This window comes from Notolabrus celidotus, chromosome 13, assembly GCF_009762535.1.
Source record: "Notolabrus celidotus isolate fNotCel1 chromosome 13, fNotCel1.pri, whole genome shotgun sequence".
In the NCBI taxonomy this organism is placed as follows: domain Eukaryota; kingdom Metazoa; phylum Chordata; class Actinopteri; order Labriformes; family Labridae; genus Notolabrus; species Notolabrus celidotus.
Genome location: NC_048284.1, coordinates 1,429,397 through 1,454,500, shown reverse-complemented (window position 1 = coordinate 1,454,500; position 25,104 = coordinate 1,429,397). Strand labels below are relative to the sequence as shown.

The window sequence follows — 25,104 nt, the reverse complement described above, 5'->3', positions numbered from 1 at the left end:
CAGGAGAGAAAAATACAGTCTGTGCTTTAGAGTATTCTTTAGAATCCTCGATGAGAGCCAGTCTCTGAGGAGATGTCACTGCATGGATTTAAAGGCCCCCTCCACCCCCAAAAAGGACCTTTCCTCAACCCCTACTCATCCAACCTTACCTTGACCCCTACTCATCTAACCTTACTTCGACCCCTACTCATCCCTCCCTACCCTAACCGCTACTCATCCCTCCCTAGCTTGAACCCTACTCCTCCCTCCCTAGCTTGACCCCTGTTCATCTCTCTTTTCCTCGACCCGCACTCATCCCTCCTTAACTTGACCCCTACTCATTCCTCCATAACTTGTTACCTACACATCCCTCTCTACCTCGACCCCTTCTCTTCTGTCCTCACCTCAACCCCTTCTCTTCCCTCCTTTCCTCAACCCCCTACTCATCCCTCCTTAACTCAACCCCCTACTCATCCAACCTTTCCTCAACCCCCTACTCATACCTCCCTAACTCTACCCCAACTCCTCCCTTCCTACCCCGTCCCCTACTCTTCATTCCTTACCTCAACCCCTACTCTTCCCTCCTTTCCTCGACCCCTATTCATCCCCCCCGAACGCGACCCCTACTCACCCCTCCCTAACTCGACTCCTACTCATCCCACCTTAACTCAACCCCTACTCATCCCTCTCCACCTTGACCCCTACTCATCCCTGGCTACCTCGTCCCCTACTCTTCCTTCCTTACCTTGACCCCTACTCTTCCCTCCTTTCCTCGACCCCTACTCATCCCTCCTTACCTCAGACTCAGACAGAGGGAATGTTATAGAGCCAATAACTTGATGTGTGTGTGTGTGTGTTGGTGTGTGTGTGTGTGTGTGTGTGTGTGTGTGTCACTTTTTTCTCTCTGCACACAGACTCACCATTTCCTCTCTTCTTGGGCGATTTAGAAACTCTGCTCCTATTGGACGAGGACACTCCGCTCTCACTCATGGAGTCGTGGGCTGAAGAGGTGCTCCCGGTGGTCTCGCTGTCTCGGAGCATACTCTCGTAGCCGCTGCTCCCTCCGCTGTGGTAGAAGAGAGCGGTGCGGCCCATGGCGGGGGGCAGCTCCCCACTCAGGATGCTGCTGTTATCACTGCCGTGCCCGCTGCTGTAGCGCTGCGGCCTCCGAGGCGCGGTGATCTTGCTGTAAGGTGAAGGAAGCGGCGTGTTGTTTGGGGACCCACTAACGCTACTAGTACCGCTGTCAGTGCCGTCATTTTCTGTGAGTCCAGGCCCCCTGCTGAGCTGCTTCCTTTGGCTCCCTGTGGCTAACTCGCTGACTCGGTTGTTAGCCGCTCTGCTAATGGCCTGCTTTGTTCCCATGATGGTGCCTCGACCAATCTTAGCTCCTGCTGCTGACCGAGCTGGGGACTTTCCAGTCGGGGGTAGGCTAGCGTGGCGGGCAGCTTCGTTATCAAGAGGTTTAGGGGAAGAGCAGAGACTCTTGGAACTGCTTGCAGAGGGAGTTCGGACCTTTGCCCCCCCAGACACTGCAGCCCGTGAGCTCCCATTGCCTTTGACCTGCCCTAGTTTGCTTGTGGCTCCAGGAGAACCTTGAGAAGAAGAGGCAGATGTAGAGGCAGAGGATGGAGCTCCCAGTCTTGGCACTGATCTGATGGACCTGTTGTTGCCTCCTGGAGTAGCACCACTGCTCTCCTTGAACAGTTCAGGCTTGGACTCTATTAAGGTCTGACTGTCGCATCTCTCCAGAGACATCAGACTCCCATAATACCTTGAAGACTCTGCTTTGGCACCCCTGGTCTTCAGGCTTGAAGATGCTCTGGCAAAGCCGTGTTCAGTTTTTAGACTTGATGTCCTGTGGCTGAAGGATTCTGCCCGGAGCCTCATGGTGAATTCTTCCACTGAGGTTGAAGTCTTAGGGAATGAGGACTTTCCCAGGTCGCTGCTTGTCTTTAAGGCACTTGGAGATAGCGCGGTCCGTGTCTTTTGTTCTTGGCTTGACTGTCTGACAAGCTGAGCAGGAGGAGAGATGTTTCCAGATCCAGACTTCGTGATCATGCTGCTCTTTTGCCCATTCGATTTTTTCCCCAAGGATGAAAATCTGAGGGTCCCCGTCACTGAAGCACCCTCAGGACCACCCTGTGGTGTTGAGACAGTCCCAAGGGTCGTTGCACCTCTGGTGAGACGTGGCAGCTTGATGAGAGTATCTGATCTCCTGCTGCTGGTCTTTTCACAACCATCCACAAACCTTTGAGCTGAAGACATTTGTGCCTTTGGTGGCCGAGGTACACTGTTACTGTTCCCTCCTGGCCTCTTAGACGAAACACTACTTATCCCGCCTCTTGGTGGCTTTCCTGCAGAGAGAAACTCAGTCTCTCTGGGATCAAAGTTTCTGCTCTCCTGATGTAAAAACTCATCATGTCTGCCTTCCTGTCTGCTATAGCCCCCAGTTACAGATGAGGTAGGCTTGGTTTTCCTGGGGAGACTGGAATGACTGGTGCGTTGGGAAATGAGGGCTGATGTTGAAGTGTTCAGAGTACTGCCTCTGGCTTTCAGAGAGCCTTTGAAAGAGGACTTGGAAGAGTCAGGAGAGGAAGGACATTTGGTGAAAGAGGGTTTGTTTGGAGTCGCAGGATCACTGTCCAGCTCTGAGAAACAGATTCCACTATCGTTCAGGGAGCTCTTGATGCCGTGATGTAAAAATGGCTGTTTATGAAAAGGACTTGGCGAGGTAAGCATGGACACAGCCGTGTTTTTGTCCATCAAGTGAAGCCTGCCTTTTGAATTAGTGTCCTCACTTTCTGAAAGAGCACTCACTTCACTTGCCCATGAGTTGCCAGGTTGCTGATAGCTGTCTTGCTGGTAGAACAACATTTCCTGGTGGTTAGATCCAACTTCCTGTCCAACAGCTCCTTCTTGAGACGTGTAAGCATCATACTCATCGTTGATACTGCTGATGATGCTTACAGGGCGATGTCCAGATGCTGAGGCCTGCCAGGAGCAGTCAGTGTTGAAGCTGAGGAGGTTAGAAGGACGGCCGTTGTCTGGGACCAGACTACGAGGAAGCTCCTCGACGACAGTGAACACGAGCTCATCCTCACCGTTCAGCTCCACGGGCTGTTGGAGGGTTATGGTAGTCCGCAGAAAATCCCGGTCAAGGCATCTTCCGAACAGAGCAGACCGAAGATTGTTAGCCTCCATCGGGCCTCGGCTTGTAAGTGGGGCCCTTTCAGTGTCATGAAGCTGGTCCTGTCTAAGTGCTTGTTGACTCATACCCACAGGGGGAGTCCTACCAACAACCTCCCCGAACTGAGCGGCCTCCCTGGTTGTCCTGGGTAAGGTTGGTGAAGCTGACGGTTTGGGAAGACCTCCTCTTAGGTAGACCTTCTCTCGAACTACAGGCTCTGAGTCCTGGGGGAAACTCCCACTAGGCTTTGCCGCACACGGCTGAAAAGGACTCGGGGAAAGTTTCTCACCGTCTGCACTTGTCCGTTTGGAAGTGTCCATTAGAGCTCTGGTTGAAAGGACTTTGTATTGTTCCTGATCAGGTTTAATTGTGCATGTGGTCGGTGTGCTTTCCGAGAACCTGAGGGAGGGGTTCTTATCAGATCTGGGAGGAGAAATTGCCTCTGTGGGTTTGGATGCTCCAGACTGAGTAAGCGCTGCTTTGGCATCTGCGCTGAAAGGAGTAGGCCCCTCACTCCCATCAATGCAGTCAAGTCTCTCCTGCAGCTCTGCAAACGTGTTACACTTTAAGTGGTCCCCATCAGACCTGGGTGCATCCTTGACTCGCCTTTTGTTCAAGGAGGGGATGATGGGAACAAAAGAAGGCGGCCCTTCATTGTCGCTCAGTTCTCTGTCCGAGATGGCCGCGCCCCCAGGCCCGACGTAGATGACGGTGTCGCAGGAGTGTTCGCTGCTGGAGGAGTAGTCGGGATCGCTGGAGAGCAGCAGGGGCGTGTCCGGATCGAGGGCAATGGTACGAGGGTGGAAGGGTCGAAGATGAGGGGGGCGATAGGACGGGCCTTCCTCACAGGAACTCTCTCCTCCGGATGAGCTGGAGGCATACTGCAGATAAAGAAGGAATAACAGTATTAGCATATTACACAGCGATCATCCTTAGGGCAAATCCATTCCTGGAGCATCCTCCGTCGATACAGTATGAGGTTAAAAGTACAAATGACAGGCTGGATTAAAATGAACGTCAATGAGATATATAAGCTTCCAACTCCAGTTCACGTTTCTTTTTTAATCTATAAAATACAAATACAGCCTCTAATGAGAGCGGAGGCCTTCCTGCTCCTACCACAGAGAATACTGCCCCCATAAGAACAGTCCTATTGATTATCTGCCTCTTCATGTTGGAAATAACTCAGAGAACTGAGGCTGTGTGACTCTGACTTGATAGCACAGATCTACATTATAGATTACAAGGTTTTCACTGTCACACACTCAAAGGAGCACTTTTGTATTCTTTTTGCTTCATGAAGAAGCACTAAGCAGCAAATTTGAGGTACAAATCTGCCTGCTAGTTTCAGCAAACCGAGACTTTATCAGGGAGAAACTGGAGAAATAAAACCTGAATAAAACATGAAGAACCTTTGACTTCTTCTTCCTCATGCGGTGGATGCGGGAGGCCAGCTGCACTGTGGTCAGCGTCTCCATGTAGTTTGCCGGGGAGTCGGAGATGTGGGCGATCATGGTGGTTCGACAGTTGATGTTGCCCAGGGATTCACTGAGCAGCATGGTGAGCTTGCTGTCCCTGAATAATACATCAAGAAACCCCTCGTTAACCCCCCAAAAAGAGAGCAGGCCTGAGAAACCCCACAGGATCTCCCAGAAACCATTCATTACCACACGCAACATTCGGGCACAGATAAGCGAAAAAGAGATGATGTTTCATTTCACTTTAATGAGCCTCACTTTGAACTACATGTAACATGCGTTCTGTAGATGGAAGCGGAGAGGAAGGTCCGTGAAATCGTGTCTTCAGAAGACGAGGAGTAAAGCTACAATCACACAACCGCAATCTCAGCTTCTTTTGATGACCATGGAGATGAGATTCAGCTCTTTTACTCGATTAAATCTAAATGTTTGAGTTTTCAGCGCCTCCTTTGGCTCGATAAAACAACAACTTACAACAACATTTCAATTAGTTTGAGATTAACTGTTGCACAAATTCATGCAAAAGTCTGAAATTCTGATGACTAAAATTTAGGATGTTACTAACTGTTGAAAGCTCTTTCATTCACAAATCTGGACCCCACAATTGCAAAATCACCACTGTAAGTGACTCAAATACCTTGTCTGTCATGTTAACTTTATTCTGAAAGGTGTCTGTCCGATTTTTTGTTTCCTATAAAGATACATGCTTTTATTTTGAAAGTTACGAAACCAGCAGTTTCGAAGTTGGACAACACGTGAAGGTTAAATGAATAAGTGTCTATATTTTATTACATGTTAATGAAGCACCTGGTTGAAGGAGGCATAAGGTTAGTATTTATTCCGTTTCTTGTGCAAATTAATAATATGCAGCTTTATGACCTCTTTTCCTTCTTTTGTTGAGTTTATGTGTGGGTGTGTTGGTTAGCAAAGATGCTTCCCATTAAAATACCATTGTGACAACCATCCCCATAGTGTGTGACAACTAACCCCATAGTGTGTGACAACCATCCCCATAGTGTGTGACAACCATCCCCATAGTGTGTGACAACCATCCCCATAGTGTGTGACAACCATCCCCATAGTGTGTGACAACCATCCCCATAGTGTGTGACAACCATCCCCATAGTGTGTGACAACCATCCCCATAGTGTGTGACAACCATCCCCATAGTGTGTGACAACCATCCCCATAGTGTGTGACAACTAACCCCATAGTGTGTGACAACTAACTCCATAGTGTGTGACAACCAACCCCATAGTTTGTGACAACTAACTCCATAGTGTGTGACAACTAACTCCATAGTGTGTGACAACCAACCCCATAGTGTGTGACAACCAACCCCATAGTGTGTGACAACTAACTCCATAGTGTGTGACAACCAACCCCATAGTTTGTGACAACTAACTCCATAGTGTGTGACAACCAACTCCATAGTGTGTGACAACTAACTCCATAGTGTGTGACAACCATCCCCATAGTGTTTGACAACCATCCCCATAGTGTGTGACAACCATCCCCATAGTGTGTGACAACTAACTCCATAGTGTGTGACAACCAACCCCATAGTGTGTGACAACTAACTCCATAGTGTGTGACAACCAACCCCATAGTGTGTGACAACTAACCCCATAGTGTGTGACAACCATCCCCATAGTGTGTGACAACTAACCCCATAGTGTGTGACAACCATCCCCATAGTGTGTGACAACCATCCCCATAGTGTGTGACAACCATCCCCATAGTGTGTGACAACCATCCCCATAGTGTGTGACAACCATCCCCATAGTGTGTGACAACCAACCCCATAGTGTGTGACAACCAACCCCATAGTGTGTGACAACTAACTCCATAGTGTGTGACAACCAACCCCATAGTGTGTGACAACTAACCCCATAGTGCGTGACAACCATCCCCATAGTGTGTGACAACTAACCCCATAGTGTGTGACAACCAACCCCATAGTGTGACAACCATCCCCATAGTGTGTGACAACCAACCCCATAGTGTGTGACAACTAACCCCATAGTGTGTGACAACCAACCCCATAGTGTGTGACAACTAACTCCATAGTGTGTGACAACCAACCCCATAGTGTGTGACAACTAACTCCATAGTGTGTGACAACCATCCCCATAGTTTGTGACAACCATCCCCATAGTGTGTGACAACCAACCCCATAGTGTGTGACAACCAACCCCATAGTGTGTGACAACTAACTCCATAGTGTGTGACAACCAACCCCATAGTGCGTGACAACCATCCCCATAGTGTGTGACAACCATCCTCATAGTGTGTGACAACCATCCCCATAGTGTGTGACAACCATCCTCATAGTGCGTGACAACCATCCCCATAGTGTGTGACAACCATCCTCATAGTGTGTGACAACCATCCCCATAGTGTGTGACAACCATCCCCATAGTGTGTGACAACCATCCTCATAGTGTGTGACAACCATCCCCATAGTGTGTGACAACCAACCCCATAGTGTGTGACAACCATCCTCATAGTGTGTGACAACCATCCTCATAGTGTGTGACAACCAACCCCATAGTGTGTGACAACCAACCCCATAGTGTGTGACAACCAACCCCATAGTGTGTGACAACTAACCCCATAGTGTGTGACAACTAACCCCATAGTGTGTGACAACCAACCCCATAGTGTGTGACAACTAACCCCATAGTGTGTGACAACCATCCCCATAGTGTGTGACAACTAACTCCATAGTGTGACAACCATCCCCATAGTGTGTGACAACCAACCCCATAGTGTGTGACAACTAACCCCATAGTGTGTGACAACTAACCCCATAGTGTGTGACAACTAACCCCATAGTGTGTGACAACTAACCCCATAGTGTGTGACAACCAACCCCATAGTGTGTGACAACTAACCCCATAGTGTGTGACAACCAACCCTATAGTGTGTGACAACTAACCCCATAGTGTGTGACAACCAACCCCATAGTGTGTGACAACCATCCCCATAGTGTGACAACCATCCCCGTGATGGGGTTGGTTGTCACAATGTGTCAGAGTGTCTTTGATAGTTAATTCCCTCTCTGTTACAATGAGTTGGAAAATGAGAGGGATACACATTTCAAGCCAACACCTTAAGCTTCAATTTAATGTAGGAATGACTATTGAAAGATGTTTTGATGATGAGCAATCATCAAAACAGTAAAAAGTGTGACAACCAACCCTGTTCTCCCCTACCTCAGGACCTCAGGACCTCAGGACCTCAGGACCTCAGGACCTTCCTCTGTAATACTTGGAGGCTGTTTTCCTCTAAGCTCTAACTGCTGTTATAACACTGTGTTTAATATTTCTGGTGTTTTCATGACACAAATCAGCAGAAAATGTGATGGAAACCAAACATATGAAACAGGACAAAAACATCCTAAAAATGTAACAGCCTGTGAATCATAAGAGACCAGATGAGGCACTTAGCCAGAACAAACTGCCTAGAAATTAAATAAAACATGCAGCCTGCATAACAAACACCCACAGGCCTGGAGACACATGCCAGCAAGCATTACAAAGTGATTCTCATCAAGCTAATCAGCCACTTACACCGACTGAAAACTCCTTTTTTAATGCAGTAAATTCTGCCTGCTTGGTTCATGCATCTTTCCCCCCTCACTTCTCTGTCCTCTCAGGGATCTGTGCTCCATCTGTTACTTGGCATCTGTGACCTTTGACCCCTCACTGGGTTCATTTAAATTCCCAGAGTTGGAGCTCATACCTGTAGGGGACATGCTTGGCCCCGTTGGCGAGGGCAAGGATGACGTTCCCCAGCGCGGACAGAGACAGGCACTGACCCCCGCCCCCCTCTCTGGTCCTGCTGATGTCCGTCTCACAGCTTCCCAAATCCAAGAGGTGGAGACGACTCCGTCCGGATACTGAGAGATGAGAGGAAGAGGAGGAAGAGGAGGAAGGTTTTTAAACATACAGCATCTTTAACTGCTCGTTAGCGCTGATATGACCGGTGGGCTGATTGATTGGTTTATGGATAGAGGCATAATCAATAGCTGTTTAAATAATTGATTGGGTTTTTGATCATTAGCTGACACAGGAGATAACAAAGACCCTGTCCATCTCAAGCTGGGAGTCTACCACTTAAAGTGCTTTTACATTACTTGTCACATTCACACCACATTCATCATCACAGCCGACCCAAACTGTGTGCCTATATATGACAAAAACCTGATCCAGTGGTTTTCCTCTAGATTCAGATCACTTCCCAGAAAATGTTGATGTAACTCTGAAGGAGAGCGCAGAGTGTGTACAAGTCACTGCTTCCCAAGTCTCAAGTCAGACACACAAGTTCCACACGACTAACAAGTCAAAGTTAAGTATCTGGAAAAGACCTGCAAGTCTTAAAGTCAAGGCCAAGAAGTCCCCAAGGTAAGTCCCGAAGGATTGTTCAACAAGCCCAAGACAAGACTTTCAAGTCCTAAGTTTCAGTGCTAAGACAAGTCCTGGAGTGTTATCCAAAGACAAGCCTTCCAAGTCCAAAGGTCGGGTCCCAAGAAAAGGGCAACAGATCCTGAATTAAACCAGGGTCAAAAATCAACCAAGAAGACTCATAAGACCCAAAGTCTCTTCCCAACAAAAGACTCCAAGTCCCAAAAATAGGTCCCCCAACAATAGATCCAAGTCCAAAGTCAAGTCAAAGAAGTTTAACCAGAAGCCAGTAACACTCATTCCAAAGTCAAGTACAATCTTAAGGTAAGATCCCAAGACACAATAAATAAGTCCCAAAATTCTCTAAGACCCAAGATCTCAGCCAACCAAAAGACTCCAAGTCCCCAAGACAGTCTAATCTGAAGTCAAGACCAAGCAACTCTTAAGAACACTTATTTCAGTCAAGTACTGGTGTCCACCAATAAATATTCAAGTAAGATCCCAAGATATGTCACACAAGTCCCAAGGTCAATTCTAAAGACAAGACCTGCAGGTCCAGAATACTAGTCTAAGGACAAGACCAGTAAGTTCATCAGTCAGGTCACAAGTCAAAACTTAAAACCCTGCTGTTGGAGTCAAAGGTCATGATCAACAGGTCCTGAACTTATGTCCCAAGTGAAGATGTAGACCAACAAGTCCCACAGTGAGCTTCCAACTTAAGAGCAACAAGTCCCACAGTCAAGTCCTTGATCAAGATCAGAGACAAGACCAAAGTTGTGGGTACAAAAAGGTTACTCTCAAGGTAAGACCAAGAAATCCAAAGTCATGACAAGGCACATTTTAAGCCAGTCCAGTAAGTCTTACCTTGAGACAGGTAAGTTCCATAAGACTAGTCCCAGAGGAGCCTGGACCAACAATGATCCAAGGTCCAAGTGATTTTTGGATTTCGTGAGTGTTGAGTCATTAAATTCATGTCTGTATAATATCGTTAAATAGATATATTAGTGTGTACTCCATTAATGGACATGTTTAAAGAACTTCATGTTGATTAGCTGACCTTTAAATATGTTTGATTTTGTCATGAAACCAGGAGGTCTCTGCCAGGCTCAGTCTGATACTTCTCCATCCGCTGTTGTTATCTGCCTTAAGTCTGAGAAGTTATGATGTAGACGATCAACAGCAACATCAGCAAAAAGTAGAAAGTGCTGAGAGCAGCTGAGTGTAGCGTTTCCCAGCCAGCAGTCTATAAACAGAGCAGGACACAGAGGCTTCAGGCCTCATTAGCCATGCAGATTTATTCCAGCCGGACGGAGAGGCAGGGAAACACTAATAACTGTGGGATTGTCTGTGTGTGACAGGTAACCGTGGGCGGAGGTGGTGTTAGCGTGGACTCTCTGCTTGTTAATGTTTTCTGTGAGCGTGTGGAGAGCTCACGATGAAGCTCATTAACAGCAGAGTGTTTGGAGATACAGTACAGGAGGGGATTTATTCTTCACTGAGGGATGAGTGTCTGCAAACCTGCTCATTCTTTATCGTACAGGAACTGATGGTGCGTCCTGATGCTCGGTCTGAAGATCCCTTTTGTCATATTTTTCGACTATGAAGCCGAATTAGAGAAAAAGTCAGCTCTTGAGGGGATGGAACTGAAGTTGACTTGGTTACATTAATCACTTTACAGAAGTTTAACATCTCATTTAGTTTTTTGATTATTTACTGGAATTCCAGGTCAGGAACCAGTTTCTCTCTAGAGTAATAAGTCCCCCTAAAAATAATACTCAAATGAAGAACAGCAGCCACATTAAGACAATTACAAAGTCAGCCTACTATCACCTTCAGAATATATCAAGGATTAAAGGACTCATGTCTCAGCAGGATGCAGAAAAACTTGTCCATGCATTTATCTTTAGCAGACTAGACTACTGTAACGGGGTCTTTACAGGACTCCCTAAAAAGTCCATCAGACGCCTGCAGCTCATACAGAATGCTGCTGCTCAAGTCCTAACAAGGACCAACAAAGTAGACCACATCACTCCAGTTCTTAGATCTCTACACTGGCTTCCTGTCTGTCAGAGAATAGACTTTAAAATCCTGCTGATGGTTTATAAAGACCTGAATGGTTTATCTGCTACTCCTGTATGAACCACCTGGACCTCTGAGGTCATCAGGTACTGGTCTGCTTTCAGTCCCTAGAGTCAGAGGAAACCTGGTGAAGCAGCGTTTAGTCATTATGCACCACATATCTGGAACACACTCCCTGAAAGCTGCAGGTCTGCTCCAACTCTCACCTCTTTTAAATCAAAGATTAAGACCTTTTTATTTAACACTGTCTTCCTATCTTAACTCATTTTAACTCTCTTTAAATGCAAATCTTAATTTTATTCTTAATATATTTGTAGTGTTCCTTTTCTTTTCTATGTTTTATTATATTTGTCATTTTAATTATGTTCTTTTATGCCTGTCTGAATGTCTCCAATGTTTTTAATGTTTTAATGTAAAGCACATTGAGTTGCCCTCGTGTATGAAATGTGCTTTACAAATAAAGCTGCCTTGCCTTACAGTTACTCAAAAAATGTACTTAAGTACAGTACTCAAGTAAATTTACTCTGTTACTGTCCACCACTGACCAAAGCACATGAACAATGGCTAAATAATATTCAGAGTAATGTTTTGTTTTGCCCGTTATTAAAATGAACCTCTTTCTCCCGCTGAAGTTTGTTGTTTTTCTTTTTTCAGCAGCACCACTCCCCTCAAGTTTCCTCGACTCTCAGTTCTGTCTGAATTCCTAGAAAATGTTTCCCAGCCTCAAGATAAATGTTTCCTAAACACCTCACTAATATAAAGATTCACAGCTAAATATAGTTTTAATAAGGAGGAGGAAATAGAGCGTGTGCTGGGGGCTGTTTGGAGCTGCTTTAGACTCCACATGATGTGATTTAGTGAGTTTTTTAGCAGCATGTCGTGTTGAGGGGTTGAGTTAAAGAAATCAATGTGTCATCGACAAACTAAATAATAACTGATATTTGTATAGCGCCTTTCAAGAAACCCAAGGTGGCTTCACAGGGTCAGGTAGGGGGTCTGGGGCAGCGGATGTCCGGAGGGAGAGAGTTCCGCTGAGTAGGGGCCGCCACACTGAATGCTCTGTCCCCGGATGGAGAGGAGACCCAGGTCCGAAGACCTTAGGTTCCAGGATGGAGTGTGTTGGTGGAGGAGGGTCAGCCAGGTATTGAGGGGGCGAGGGCATGCAGGGATTTGTAGGTGAGGAGGAGGAGCTTATAGATGATGCAGTACTTTACTAAACACATGCCGACCTGCTGCCTTGCTGCTCTTGTCCAGCCTCTCCTGGTTGACGTGCAGGGTGAACAGGAAGTGAGAATTCCTCCGGGCTTCCTGGTCATTTGGCGCTCGGCTGCTCCTCCTCGCTGCGAGGGCGGCATCCAGGAAAAATGCAGCTCGCTCAGCGCAGGTCGCCCGCAGCTCCGTCTGATTCTGCAGCTGATGGAGAGAGGGAATGATCAATAACTGCTTGTATTAAAACAAAAATAAAGGTCCTGTTACACGGTGAGTGACTGTGACGCTGAGGTGCAGAGACGTGCGACTGATGGAGCGCTATAAAACAAGACTATCCGGCTCCTACAGCCAGGGATCCTTCAGGTTACACATCAGAGGTTTCTGACAGTGTGGCCTCCCCCCCCCGGACATTATCGAGTCAATACAGGGCTGTGAAGAGGAAGAGGAATGTTGCAATGAAGTCTGCAGGAGTAAAAAGTCATCTCAGGTTCACAGAGATGTCTCACTTAGAGAGATGAAGACGAGACAGACGAGTTTCCCCGAGATAAAACCCAGAGAAACGCTAACAGCAGAAACGACAGAATGAGGTTTGATAGAGAACAGAAGAAGAAGTGCTGAAAATTAAAGAGAGATGAGATTTAAAAACCTGTCAGATAAGAGGAGCTCAGGGGAGATGAAACAGGAGGAATCACAATAAGAGGAGGAAGGTGAGGAGTAATTGGACAGGGAGGAAGTCCCCGGGGTGAAGAGGAGGTCAGAGACGAGGAGAAAGTAGAAACATTTCTCCTCCTCTACCTGAGATCCACAGAGGGGGTCTTCTCTCAGGGACACAGCAGGGCCCAGCGCCTCCTGGTGGCCCCCCGCTGAGGAGGAGAGCTCAGCCAGGAGGTCGGTGAGCGTCTCCTCCCGGCCGGAGATCTCCACAGCCGACACTCTGACGGAGAAACGAGCGCCGGACTTCTCCCTCCGCTCCTCGATCACCTTAAAGAGCCACGAGATCGCCGTCGGAGCCACGCCCAGCGACTGAGTGGAGCAGTCCCGGCCAATCATGGTGTACGTCTTACCTGAGGAGGGGGCGGAGTCAACACATTAATGATGTGATCTGACAGGAAAGTGTGTGTGCGTTTGTGTGTTTTTGTGGAGCTACCAAGGTTAGTATGTCCGAAGCAGAAGATGCAGCCGTCGGCTCCGTTAACCACCGACTGGATCACCTCAGCCACCGTCCCCGAGCACACCTCGGCCTATCAGGATGGAGAGAGAGTTAGTGCCAACCAATCATGTCAGAGGACAGTCAGCTGATGGTTATTAGACTCTGTAGTACCTTTCTCTTCAGGACCAGAGAACCGGAAAGTAACGTGAGCTTTGCACAGAGGATGTGAAGTAAGTAAGACCCAGTCGGCCTCAGTGTGATTGTGTGATCAGTGTCTTGAGTATCTGATCTGGAGGACTCCGACCTGCCGGATCAGAGATGCAGCCCGAACGTAACCGAGTGGATCCAGTGGAAGTTAACACATTGACTAGAATAGAAACCTATCAGATCCTGCTCCTGACTGGAGCTCTGACGCTTTAGCAACAAGTTTAAAGGGATATTTCAGTTTTTTTGAAGTGGGGTCGTATGAGTTACAGTACACTATTGCTCCTGTTAGCCACAATGAGTGCCGGTGAGCTCTTCCCCTTTAATGAGAAAATTCCCAGAGGACCGGGAGGTATTTTCTCTGTGGACGGGGCCGCCTATTTCACGTAATTTTGCCAAAGTTAAGAAAATATGGTCCAGGAACTCATCACAGTGCGAATGCATGCACCAGTAGAAAAACATTGGAGCTCTTCAGTTTGCCATCAGAACCCCCCCCCCTCACAGACCGGTGTTCTTCCGCTGCATGAGCACGGATACACGCCGATCAGCTGTTTGGATCAACAAGCACGTAGCAGGATCAAGTAGCTGCAAACTGAATAGCTCCATTTTTTTCTACTGGTGCATGCATTTGCACCGTGATGAGTGCCTGGACCATATTTTCTTAACTAAATAAGTCCCCCTAAAAATAATACTCAAATGAAGTACAGCAGCCACATTAAGACAATTACAAAGTCAGCCTACTATCACCTTAAGAATATATCAAGGATTAAAGGACTCATGTCTCAGCAGGATGCAGAAAAACTCCTCCATGCATTTATCTTTAGCAGACTAGACTACTGTAACGGGGTCTTTACAGGACTCCCTAAAAAGTCCATCAGACGGCTGCAGCTCATACAGAATGCTGCTGCTCGAGTCCTAACAAGGACCAACAAAGTAGACCACATCACTCCAGTTCTTAGATCTCTACACTGGCTTCCTGTCTGTCAGAGAATAGACTTTAAAATCCTGCTGATGGTTTATAAAGACCTGAATGGTTTATCTGCTACTCCTGTATGAACCACCTGGACCTCTGAGGTCATCAGGTCCTGGTCTGCTTTCAGTCCCTAGAGTCAGAAGGAAACATGGTGAAGCAGCGTTTAGTCATTATGCACCACATATCTGGAACACACTCCCTGAAAGCTGCAGGTCCGCTCCAACTCTCACCTCTTTAAATCAAAGACTAAGACCTTTTTATTTACCACTGCCTTCCTACCATAACTCATTTTAACTCACTTTAAATGCAAATCTTAAATTTTATTCTTAATATATTTGTAGTGTTCCTTTTCTTTTCTCTGTTTTATTATATTTGTCATTTTAATTATGTTCTTTTATGCCTGTCTGAATGTTTCCAATGGTTTTAATGTTTTAATGTAAAGCACATTGAGTTGCCCTCGTGTCTGAAATGTGCTTTACAAATAAAGCTGCCTTGCTTTTACAGTTACTCAAAAAATGTACTTAAGTACAGAACTCATGAACACGGATACACGCCGATCAGCTGTTTGGATCAACAAGCACGTAGCAGGATCAAGTAGCTGCAAACTGAATAGCTCCATTTTTTTTCTACTGGTGCATGCATTTGCACCGTGATCAGTGCCTGGAACATATTTTCTTAACTTCGGCGAAATTAAGTGAAATAGGCGACCCCGTCTGCAGAGAATATAGCCTAGCTTACCTCCCGGTCCTCTGGGAATTTTCTCATTAAAGGGGAAGAGCTCACCGGCACACATTGTGGCTACCAGGAGCAATAGTGTACTGTAACTCATACGACCCCACTTCAAAAAAACTGAAATATCCCTTTAATGTGGTACGTTAACACTTTGGCTCCACCAGTTTATCCACTTTGTTCAGACACGGACTCCAAATGTTTCACAAGGGAGACGTTTTTCATTTTCATATACAGCCAATAATTTGATGCTCCCACAGCCGGAACGCAACGGAGTGGATCCAGTGGAAGTTAACACATTGACTAGAAAAGAAACCTATCAGATCCTGTGCTGTGAAGGATCAGAGACGGACCGGAGACGGATCTGGTGGAAGACCAATGTGACAGAAGGCCTGTCCACACCAGCTACTGATCCCATCACCCTAACCAAACAGTAAGTTCGCTATTTCTCCACCTTCAGGTTTTAATGTATTTTCAGATGAATGAAGAAAATGTTAAAACCTTCAGTTTCCACTTAAACACTCTGACAGGACAGAAAAGAAGATACTGAGTATAACAGAGTGAAACTATCATGCGTCATAAATCCTCTAAACTTAATATAAAACCCTCAAACAGAGTCTAAGTGTTCATTGTGTCTAAAACAGACCCACAAAGGTTTATCAGATCCAGTCTGAACCCAGTCTGTTTCTAAATGTCACCCTCGGTTTTTATGAATCACTCTCTTCTCATCCGTCTTCATCCTGCCACTCCCTGCCGCCTGCTCACTGCTGAGGAGGTCTGAATAACATCAAAAAACCCTCCGACTACACTGACTCAACCTCTGTCACACACACTCTGTGATCTACACACACCTCCTGCAGTATCTCAGGGGACAGACTGCTCGCTGCTGCAGAGGTGACGTTAGATGAAGAGCTCAAACTTTGGCTGTGTGACTGGAATTTGTATTTCTTTTGTCGACAGGAAGAGGAGCTGAGAATGAAGATGAAGACTGCAGGTGTTATAATCAAATGGTTCAGCTCAGAGAATTTCCAGAGTCCACTTCATCCTTCTGTGAAACTTCAGAGCATAACTCTTTTTAATTGAGTCCCTTTTTGTCTCTTTTAGGCGTTTTACCCCTGAACTACGTGTGTTTCGACCGGTGGACCCAGGGTCTAAATTTAGTTCAGGGGTAGATGATCTCCCCCCTAAAAAGCCCCTGCTAGGGGGGTAGTACCTTTTAAAGGTCCCAGGACTTTCGGGGGGCGGGGCCTGCAATGCTGAACGTGTCTGATTGGTAGATTAACCTCAGTGTTTTTATTCCTCCCTCCGTCCACAATAACATCACACACATCTGTGATTCACTTGATTTCTCTTTCTTTCATTAGTTTTTATTTGTTCTATCTTTTTTGTATGTGTGTGTACTTTTCAAAAGAAGAAGCTGTGATTCTCTTGATTTAGCAGCTTGTAACAGTAGTCTTCTCTCAGCCCACCGTGAATGCGTCTCTCCTCCCGGTGTTCCGCTTTTAAAAGTGACCCTGTAAACTGGAGACCTTCAGCTGAAAGTGTCAGTGTTTGTGTTGATTCATTCTTTGCTTTTTCCATGTTTTTAATCGCGGGCACAACATTTTCACTTTTTTTCACGTTTTTCTGCTTTTGGTGCACAATTTCAAGTTTGAGGAAAATTTATTTTTTCGACAAGGTCAACTTTTTTGTCAAATTTTTTTTGTCCAAATTTTTTTTTTCAAAAAAAAAAATTTGTCTACATTTAAAAAAAAAAAATTTGTTCAAAACTTTTTTTCAACATTTTTTTTTTCATTTTTTTTTTTTTCATTTTTTCCAAAAACCATTCACAGTCATGTTTTTTTCATCTGTGATTCTCTTGATTTCTCTTTCTTTCATTAGTTTTTATTTGTTCTATCTTTTTTGTATGTGTGTGTACTTTTCAAAAGAAGAAGCTGTGATTCTCTTGATTTAGCAGCTTGTAACAGTAGTCTTCTCTCAGCCCACCGTGAATGCGTCTCTCCTCCCGGTGTTCCGCTTTTAAAAGTGACCCTGTAAACTGGAGACCTTCAGCTGAAAGTGTCAGTGTTTGTGTTGATTCATTCTTTGCTTTTTCCATGTTTTTAATCGCGGGCACAACATTTTCACTTTTTTTCACGTTTTTCTGCTTTTGGTGCACAATTTCAAGTTTGAGGAAAATTTATTTTTTCGACAAGGTCAACTTTTTTGTCAAATTTTTTTTGTCCAAATTTTTTTTTTCAAAAAAAAAATTTGTCTACATTTAAAAAAAAAAAATTTGTTCAAAACTTTTTTTCAACATTTTTTTTTTCATTTTTTTTTTTTTCATTTTTTCCAAAAACCATTCACAGTCATGTTTTTTTCATCTGTGATTCTCTTGATTTCTCTTTCTTTCATTAGTTTTTATTTGTTCTATCTTTTTTGTATGTGTGTGTACTTTTCAAAAGAAGAAGCTGTGATTCTCTTGATTTAGCAGCTTGTAACAGTAGTCTTCTCTCAGCCCACCGTGAATGCGTCTCTCCTCCCGGTGTTCCGCTTTTAAAAGTGACCCTGTAAACTGGAGACCTTCAGCTGAACGTGTCAGTGTTTGTGGAGTTTACACAGCTGTTGAAACACAGAGGGAGTTCCTGGGAATGCAAACTAGTTTAGTTTTTATTAAGATTTCAAAATATCCTCATCAGATATTTAATGATGGTCTAAAGACGTTTATGAGGGATGCATCCGGCTGAGATTCTCCAGTTAACAGGGTCGCAGTTTAAACCAAAACACCGGCCGATCTCTGCGATCATGGCTTTTTGAGTTCAAAAGGATTTTAAAGCCGTGTTGAAACGTCTTTGCTACTCGTGCTTATCTCCTCTCACGTGTTGATTCAGTGAATCCATCTGTGATGAAATATAGCACCATCTAAAACAGCACCAGCTGAGTCTCTTCATGCTAACAGGCTAACTGTTGTGTTGCTCATAATGATACCTGCCTGTCCGTCTGCTTCTATGGTGTCATCTGTGATGAATGGCATTCCTCTTTGTTTTACTGCCCTCTACTGGTCTGGTGGTGTAGTGCAGTTACTTTTTTTCCTCCATACGTCACTGGCCTGATTTACACAATCTACCCGGGGCTTCAGCCCATGGTCAAAACGCAGACAACAATGGGGGACCAGGAACCTTTTAGTTCAGGGGAAAGTATTTCTGGGGGCTAAAAGACCCTTAAGGCACACTGTAGTTGAATCTCGCCTCGTTCATGGTCCCGTCTCACCTGTGAGGCGTCTTGTGTGAAGACGGCATCAAACAGGAAGGTCTTTGGAGCAGAGGAGGAGGATCGTCTCTGGGAGGAGGAGGAGGAGGAGGAGGCGGAAGCAGAGGTGGAGGAGGAGGAAGAGTTCCCGATGGTTGACGTCTCACAGAGAGTCAGCTGCTTCTTTCTGCCATCCACCTTCAGGAGGGACATGGACTCGGAGGACTCGCTGCTGTGGACCGAACAGATCCGGACCATCACTCTGACCTGGAGAGAGACAGAAAAAGTCATAGTCAACTGTATCTGCCACGCAGGTGTTCAATCTGCAGTACCTCAGGTGTCCACTAGAGGCTGTGTCCGAAAATGAGTCCATCCCCATAGAGCCTCATGTTAAGATGTCAAACTTTAACATGTTTACAGCCGGGTTTACAAAGTGTGAAATATCTGATGATTTATTGAATGTTTATGAATCATATATTTTAAATATTTGATATAATGTCCACAGATCAGTCACTCTCCACGCTCCACAGCTGCAAACATAAGGACCAGGACATCAGAATGGTTTTCATCAGATGTCAGGATATAAAAGATTTACAGTACTAGTCTATAAAAGTCTCAAACACAGAAAACAGGCAATAAAGTGATAAAAGTCGACCACAGCAGAGCGACCTCCGGGGTTACACTCAGCTTTATTGGCTCTCAGTGCTTGGAATGAGAAGTCACAGCAGCAAGATGCTCATAATCTGATCTGAGAACAGCACAGCCGCTTTCTGTTTCTTCCTTCTTTCATTTCTTTTGTTGCTTTTATCCAACAACAGTTCTTTCTCTCCTTGCTCAGGAACATTTCTCACTGACTGTAGCTTCACTCTGCTGATATATCGCATAGAAACTGCTGCGTCTCAGATTGTCGCTGGCCTTAAACTTCACCACTTGGCCGACTCACAGTGCTGACTCAGCAGATCTCTGATCGACCAATAAAAACCATCAGAACCAGAACATGACCCACCAGATGCCCCCTGCTGGACATTGGAGAGAATGCAGGTTTAAGGTAATTCTGAGTTGTCAGCAGACATGACTCTGTAGTGGAAGTCACTGCATTAAAAACAGACATGACTCTGTAGTGGAAGTCACTGCATTAAAAACAGACATGACTCTGTAGTGGAAGTCACTGCATTAAACACAGACATGACTCTGTAGTGGAAGTCACTGCATTAAAAACAGACATGACTCTGTAGTGGAAGTCACTGCATTAAAAACAGACATGACTCTGTAGTGGAAGTCACTGCATTATAAACAGACATTACTCTGTAGTGGAAGTCACTGCATTAAAAACAGACATGACTCTGTAGTGGAAATCACTGCATTAAAAACAGACATGACTCTGTAGTGGAAGTCACTGCATTAAAAACAGACATGACTCTGCAGTGGAAGTCACTGCATTAAAAACAGACATGACTCTGCAGTGGAAGTCACTGCATTAAAAACAGACATGACTCTGCAGTGGAAGTCACTGCATTAAAAACAGACATGACTCTGTAGTGGAAATCACTGCATTAAAAACAGACATGACTCTGCAGTGGAAGTCACTGCATTAAAAACAGACATGACTCTGTAGTGGAAGTCACTGCATTAAAAACAGACATGACTCTGTAGTGGAAGTCACTGCATTATAAACAGACATGACTCTGTAGGGGAAGTCACTGCATTAAAAACAGACATGACTCTGCAGTGGAAGTCACTGCATTAAAAACAGACATGACTCTGCAGTGGAAGTCACTGCATTAAAAACAGACATGACTCTGTAGTGGAAGTCACTGCATTAAAAACAGACATGACTCTAGTGGAAGTCACTGCATTAAAAACAGACATGACTCTGTAGTGGAAATCACTGCATTAAAAACAGACATGACTCTGCAGTGGAAGTCACTGCATTAAAAACAGACATGACTCTGTAGTGGAAGTCACTGCATTAAAAACAGACATGACTCTGTAGTGGAAGTCACTGCATTAAAAACAGACATGACTCTGCAGTGGAAGTCACTGCATTAAAAACAGACATGACTCTGCAGTGGAAGTCACTGCATTAAAAACAGACATGACTCTGTAGTGGAAATCACTGCATTAAAAACAGACATGACTCTGCAGTGGAAGTCACTGCATTAAAAACAGACATGACTCTGTAGTGGAAGTCACTGCATTAAAAACAGACATGACTCTGTAGTGGAAGTCACTGCATTATAAACAGACATGACTCTGTAGGGGAAGTCACTGCATTAAAAACAGACATGACTCTGCAGTGGAAGTCACTGCATTAAAAACAGACATGACTCTGCAGTGGAAGTCACTGCATTAAAAACAGACATGACTCTGTAGTGGAAGTCACTGCATTAAAAACAGACATGACTCTAGTGGAAGTCACTGCATTAAAAACAGACATGACTCTGTAGTGGAAATCACTGCATTAAAAACAGACATGACTCTGCAGTGGAAGTCACTGCATTAAAAACAGACATGACTCTGTAGTGGAAGTCACTGCATTAAAAACAGACATGACTCTGTAGTGGAAGTCACTGCATTAAAAACAGACATGACTCTGTAGTGGAAGTCACTGCATTAAAAACAGACATGACTCTGTAGTGGAAGTCACTGCATTAAAAACAGACATGACTCTGTAGTGGAAGTCACCGCATTATAAACAGACATGACTCTGTAGTGGAAGTCACTGCATTAAAAACAGACATGACTCTGTAGTGGAAGTCACTGCATTAAAAACAGACATGACTCTGTAGTGGAAGTCACTGCATTAAAAACAGACATGACTCTGTAGTGGAAGTCACTGCATTAGAAACAGACATGAGTCTGTAGTGGAAGTCACTGCATTAAAAACAGACATAACTCTGTAGTGGAAGTCACTGCATTAAAAACAGACATGACTCTGTAGTGGAAGTCACTGCATTAAAAACAGACATGACTCTGTAGTGGAAGTCACTGAATTAAAAACAGACATGACTGTGTAGTGGAAGTCACTGCATTAAAAACAGACATGACTCTGCAGTGGAAGTCACTGCATTAAAAACAGACATGACTGTGTAGTGGAAGTCACTGCATTAAACACAGACATGACTCTGTAGTGGAAGTCACTGCATTAAAAACAGACATGACTGTAGTGGAAGTCACTGCATTAAACACAGACATGACTCTGTAGTGGAAGTCACTGCATTAAAAACAGACATGACTCTGCAGTGGAAGTCACTGCATTAAAAACAGACATGACTCTGTAGTGGAAGTCACTGCATTATAAACAGACATGACTCTGTAGTGGAAGTCACTGCATTATAAACAGACATGACTCTGTAGTGGAAGTCACTGCATTAAAAACAGACATGACTCTGTAGTGGAAGTCACTGCATTAGAAACAGACATGACTCTGTAGTGGAAGTCACTGCATTATAAACAGACATGACTCTGTAGTGGAAGTCACTGCATTAGAAACAGACATGACTCTGTAGTAGAAGTCACTGCATTAAAAACAGACATGACTCTGTAGTGGAAGTCACTGCATTAGAAACAGACATGACTCTGTAGTGGAAGTCACTGCATTATAAACAGACATGACTCTGTAGTGGAAGTCACTGCATTAAAAAACAGACATGACTGTAGTGGAAGTCACTGCATTAAACACAGACATGACTCTGTAGTGGAAGTCACTGCATTAAAAACAGACATGACTCTGTAGTGGAAGTCACTGCATTATAAACAGACATGACTCTGTAGTGGAAGTCACTGCATTATAAACAGACATGACTCTGTAGTGGAAGTCACTGCATTAAAAACAGACATGACTCTGTAGTGGAAGTCACTGCATTAGAAACAGACATGACTCTGTAGTGGAAGTCACTGCATTATAAACAGACATGACTCTGTAGTGGAAGTCACTGCATTAAACACAGACATGACTCGGTAGTGGAAGTCACTGCATTAAAAAACAGACATGACTGTAGTGGAAGTCACTGCATTAAACACAGACATGACTCTGTAGTGGAAGTCACTGCATTAAAAACAGACATGACTCTGTAGTGGAAGTCACTGCATTATAAACAGACATGACTCTGTAGTGGAAGTCACTGCATTATAAACAGACATGACTCTGTAGTGGAAGTCACTGCATTAAAAACAGACATGACTCTGTAGTGGAAGTCACTGCATTAAAAAACAGACATGACTCTGTAGTGGAAGTCACTGCATTATAAACAGACATGACTCTGTAGTGGAAGTCACTGCATTATAAACAGACATGACTCTGTAGTGGAAGTCACTGCATTAAAAACAGACATGACTCTGTAGTGGAAGTCACTGCATTATAAACAGACATGACTCTGTAGTGGAAGTCACTGCATTATAAACAGACATGACTCTGTAGTGGAAGTCACTGCATTAAACACAGACATGACTCTGTAGTGGAAGTCACTGCATTAAAAAACAGACATGACTCTGTAGTGGAAGTCACTGCATTATAAACAGACATGACTCTGTAGTGGAAGTCACTGCATTATAAACAGACATGACTCTGTAGTGGAAGTCACTGCATTAAAAACAGACATGACTCTGTAGTGGAAGTCACTGCATTAGAAACAGACATGACTCTGTAGTGGAAGTCACTGCATTATAAACAGACATGACTCTGTAGTGGAAGTCACTGCATTAGAAACAGACATGACTCTGTAGTAGAAGTCACTGCATTAAAAACAGACATGACTCTGTAGTGGAAGTCACTGCATTATAAACAGACATGACTCTGTAGTGGAAGTCACTGCATTAAAAACAGACATGACTCTGCAGTGGAAGTCACTGCATTAAAAACAGACATGACTCTGTAGTAGAAGTCACTGTATCCACAAAGTCAGCTTAAAACTGAACCATGCAAAGAGGAAACCATATATAAACATGATCCAGAACCACAGAGACCTCTCTGGACCTGAGCCCGTTTAAGATGGACTGAGGGGAAGTAGAAAACTGTCTTGTATACACTATAAACAAAAGTTGCTAACCAGTAGAGCTAACAGCTATTATAACATTCTACTGAAAACTATCTGATGACAAAGGATTCATTTCACTCAGTTGTACATGTGAAAGTTTCTCTGAACACAAAGCCTCTTCATACAGAAACAGGAAGTTCTTTCATCACGCTGACCCCGTGACCCCGCCCACCCGTCAAAACCCAGACCCCGGCTGTTTCCCACAACCTGCCGCCCCGCTGACATCAACAACCAGATTCATGAGATTCCATCAGCCTGAGAACACGGTTACAACATGACGTCTCACCTTCCCCATCCCCGGCGTGTCCTTGACCTTTGACCCTGCTCTGAGGAGGCATGGCGGGACGGCAGGCGGGGAGAGCTGCAGGGCCCCGCTGAAGCCCCCGGTGTACAGCAGGGGCCCTGGGGTCTCACTGGGCGGGGAGGCGGGTCCTGGCTGGGACTTCTTCCTGCGGGTCAGGCTGAGCTTCTGAGCCGCCCTGCAGATCAAACACACAAACACACAAACACACAAACAGAAATACACAAACATACATTTTTAGCTTGTTCAGCAGAAGAAAAACATCTGTTTGTTGAACTCTGGTCCTGGTTCAACAGCAGCGGCACATAAAGAGTTAATCCTGTTACTGTAACATATTTACATCCTTGAAGAGGAAGAGACCTCAGAGAGTAATGAACAGTGTGAATCTGTATTTCCACTTTAAGATGATCGAGTGTTTTATTTTATAACCGCACATTAAAGTTAACAATCCCTCCGCTCTGAGAATGAACAGTCTTTATGGATTAACCCTGACTACACCTTTCCTTTCCTCCGCCTTATTTCTGTCACTGTTTTATTGCCTTGTTTGCTTCTGTGAACACATCAATGTCCACAAATCTGAAGCTTGTTTCAGACATAAAACAAAGACTGAGTCATTGTTAGAGCTGTAGTCATGGACTGACAAGAGACAGAGCCAGGACCAGGACCAGTGTGATTAAAGACCGAGACGGGGCACAAGGCTTTGAAACATCAAGACCAGATCAAGACAGACACTCGATAACATGTTTAGATGAACAAATGGACCCCAGAGACAATAAGATCAACTATACTGTCTGCCATCCATGAGAAGAGCAGTTGGCAGTGTCCTACTCTGAACCCAGATTTCAGAACCAGAATAAGCACTTATCCTGGTTTCTACCTGGAGAACTCCAACAGAAGATGAGATACTGCGGCATGTATCCACTAGGGGTGGGAATCGGAAACCGGATCCGACTTAGAACCGGTTCCAATTGATCAATTCCATCAGAATTGTACACCTCAAATGTCATCAATTCTTCTTAACGATTAATTTCCCATCACAACGTCACGTCACGTCACGTCGCGGTATGTTGCATTACGTCACACACTCTGCGACGCAGAACTCCTTCAACCACGAGGAATTCAAAGTCTTTTCCTCCAGG

At 44.8% G+C, this 25,104-nt stretch overlaps 1 protein-coding gene across 1 annotated transcript in view; it reads right to left on the bottom strand.

Moving 5' to 3' along the window:
* The window catches only part of LOC117823865 (kinesin-like protein KIF26A), a 70,947-nt gene that overhangs the window by 10,604 nt on the left and 35,239 nt on the right, over nt 1-25,104 (bottom strand). The window contains exons 4-11 of the mRNA XM_034699121.1: nt 23,951-24,143; nt 18,650-18,895; nt 13,492-13,585; nt 13,140-13,408; nt 12,365-12,548; nt 8,395-8,551; nt 4,582-4,744; nt 900-4,050 (exon numbers count right to left, since the gene is read on the bottom strand). Of these exons, the coding sequence (XP_034555012.1) occupies nt 900-4,050; nt 4,582-4,744; nt 8,395-8,551; nt 12,365-12,548; nt 13,140-13,408; nt 13,492-13,585; nt 18,650-18,895; nt 23,951-24,143 (4,457 nt within the window). The remainder of the gene's footprint in view (nt 1-899; nt 4,051-4,581; nt 4,745-8,394; nt 8,552-12,364; nt 12,549-13,139; nt 13,409-13,491; nt 13,586-18,649; nt 18,896-23,950; nt 24,144-25,104) is intronic.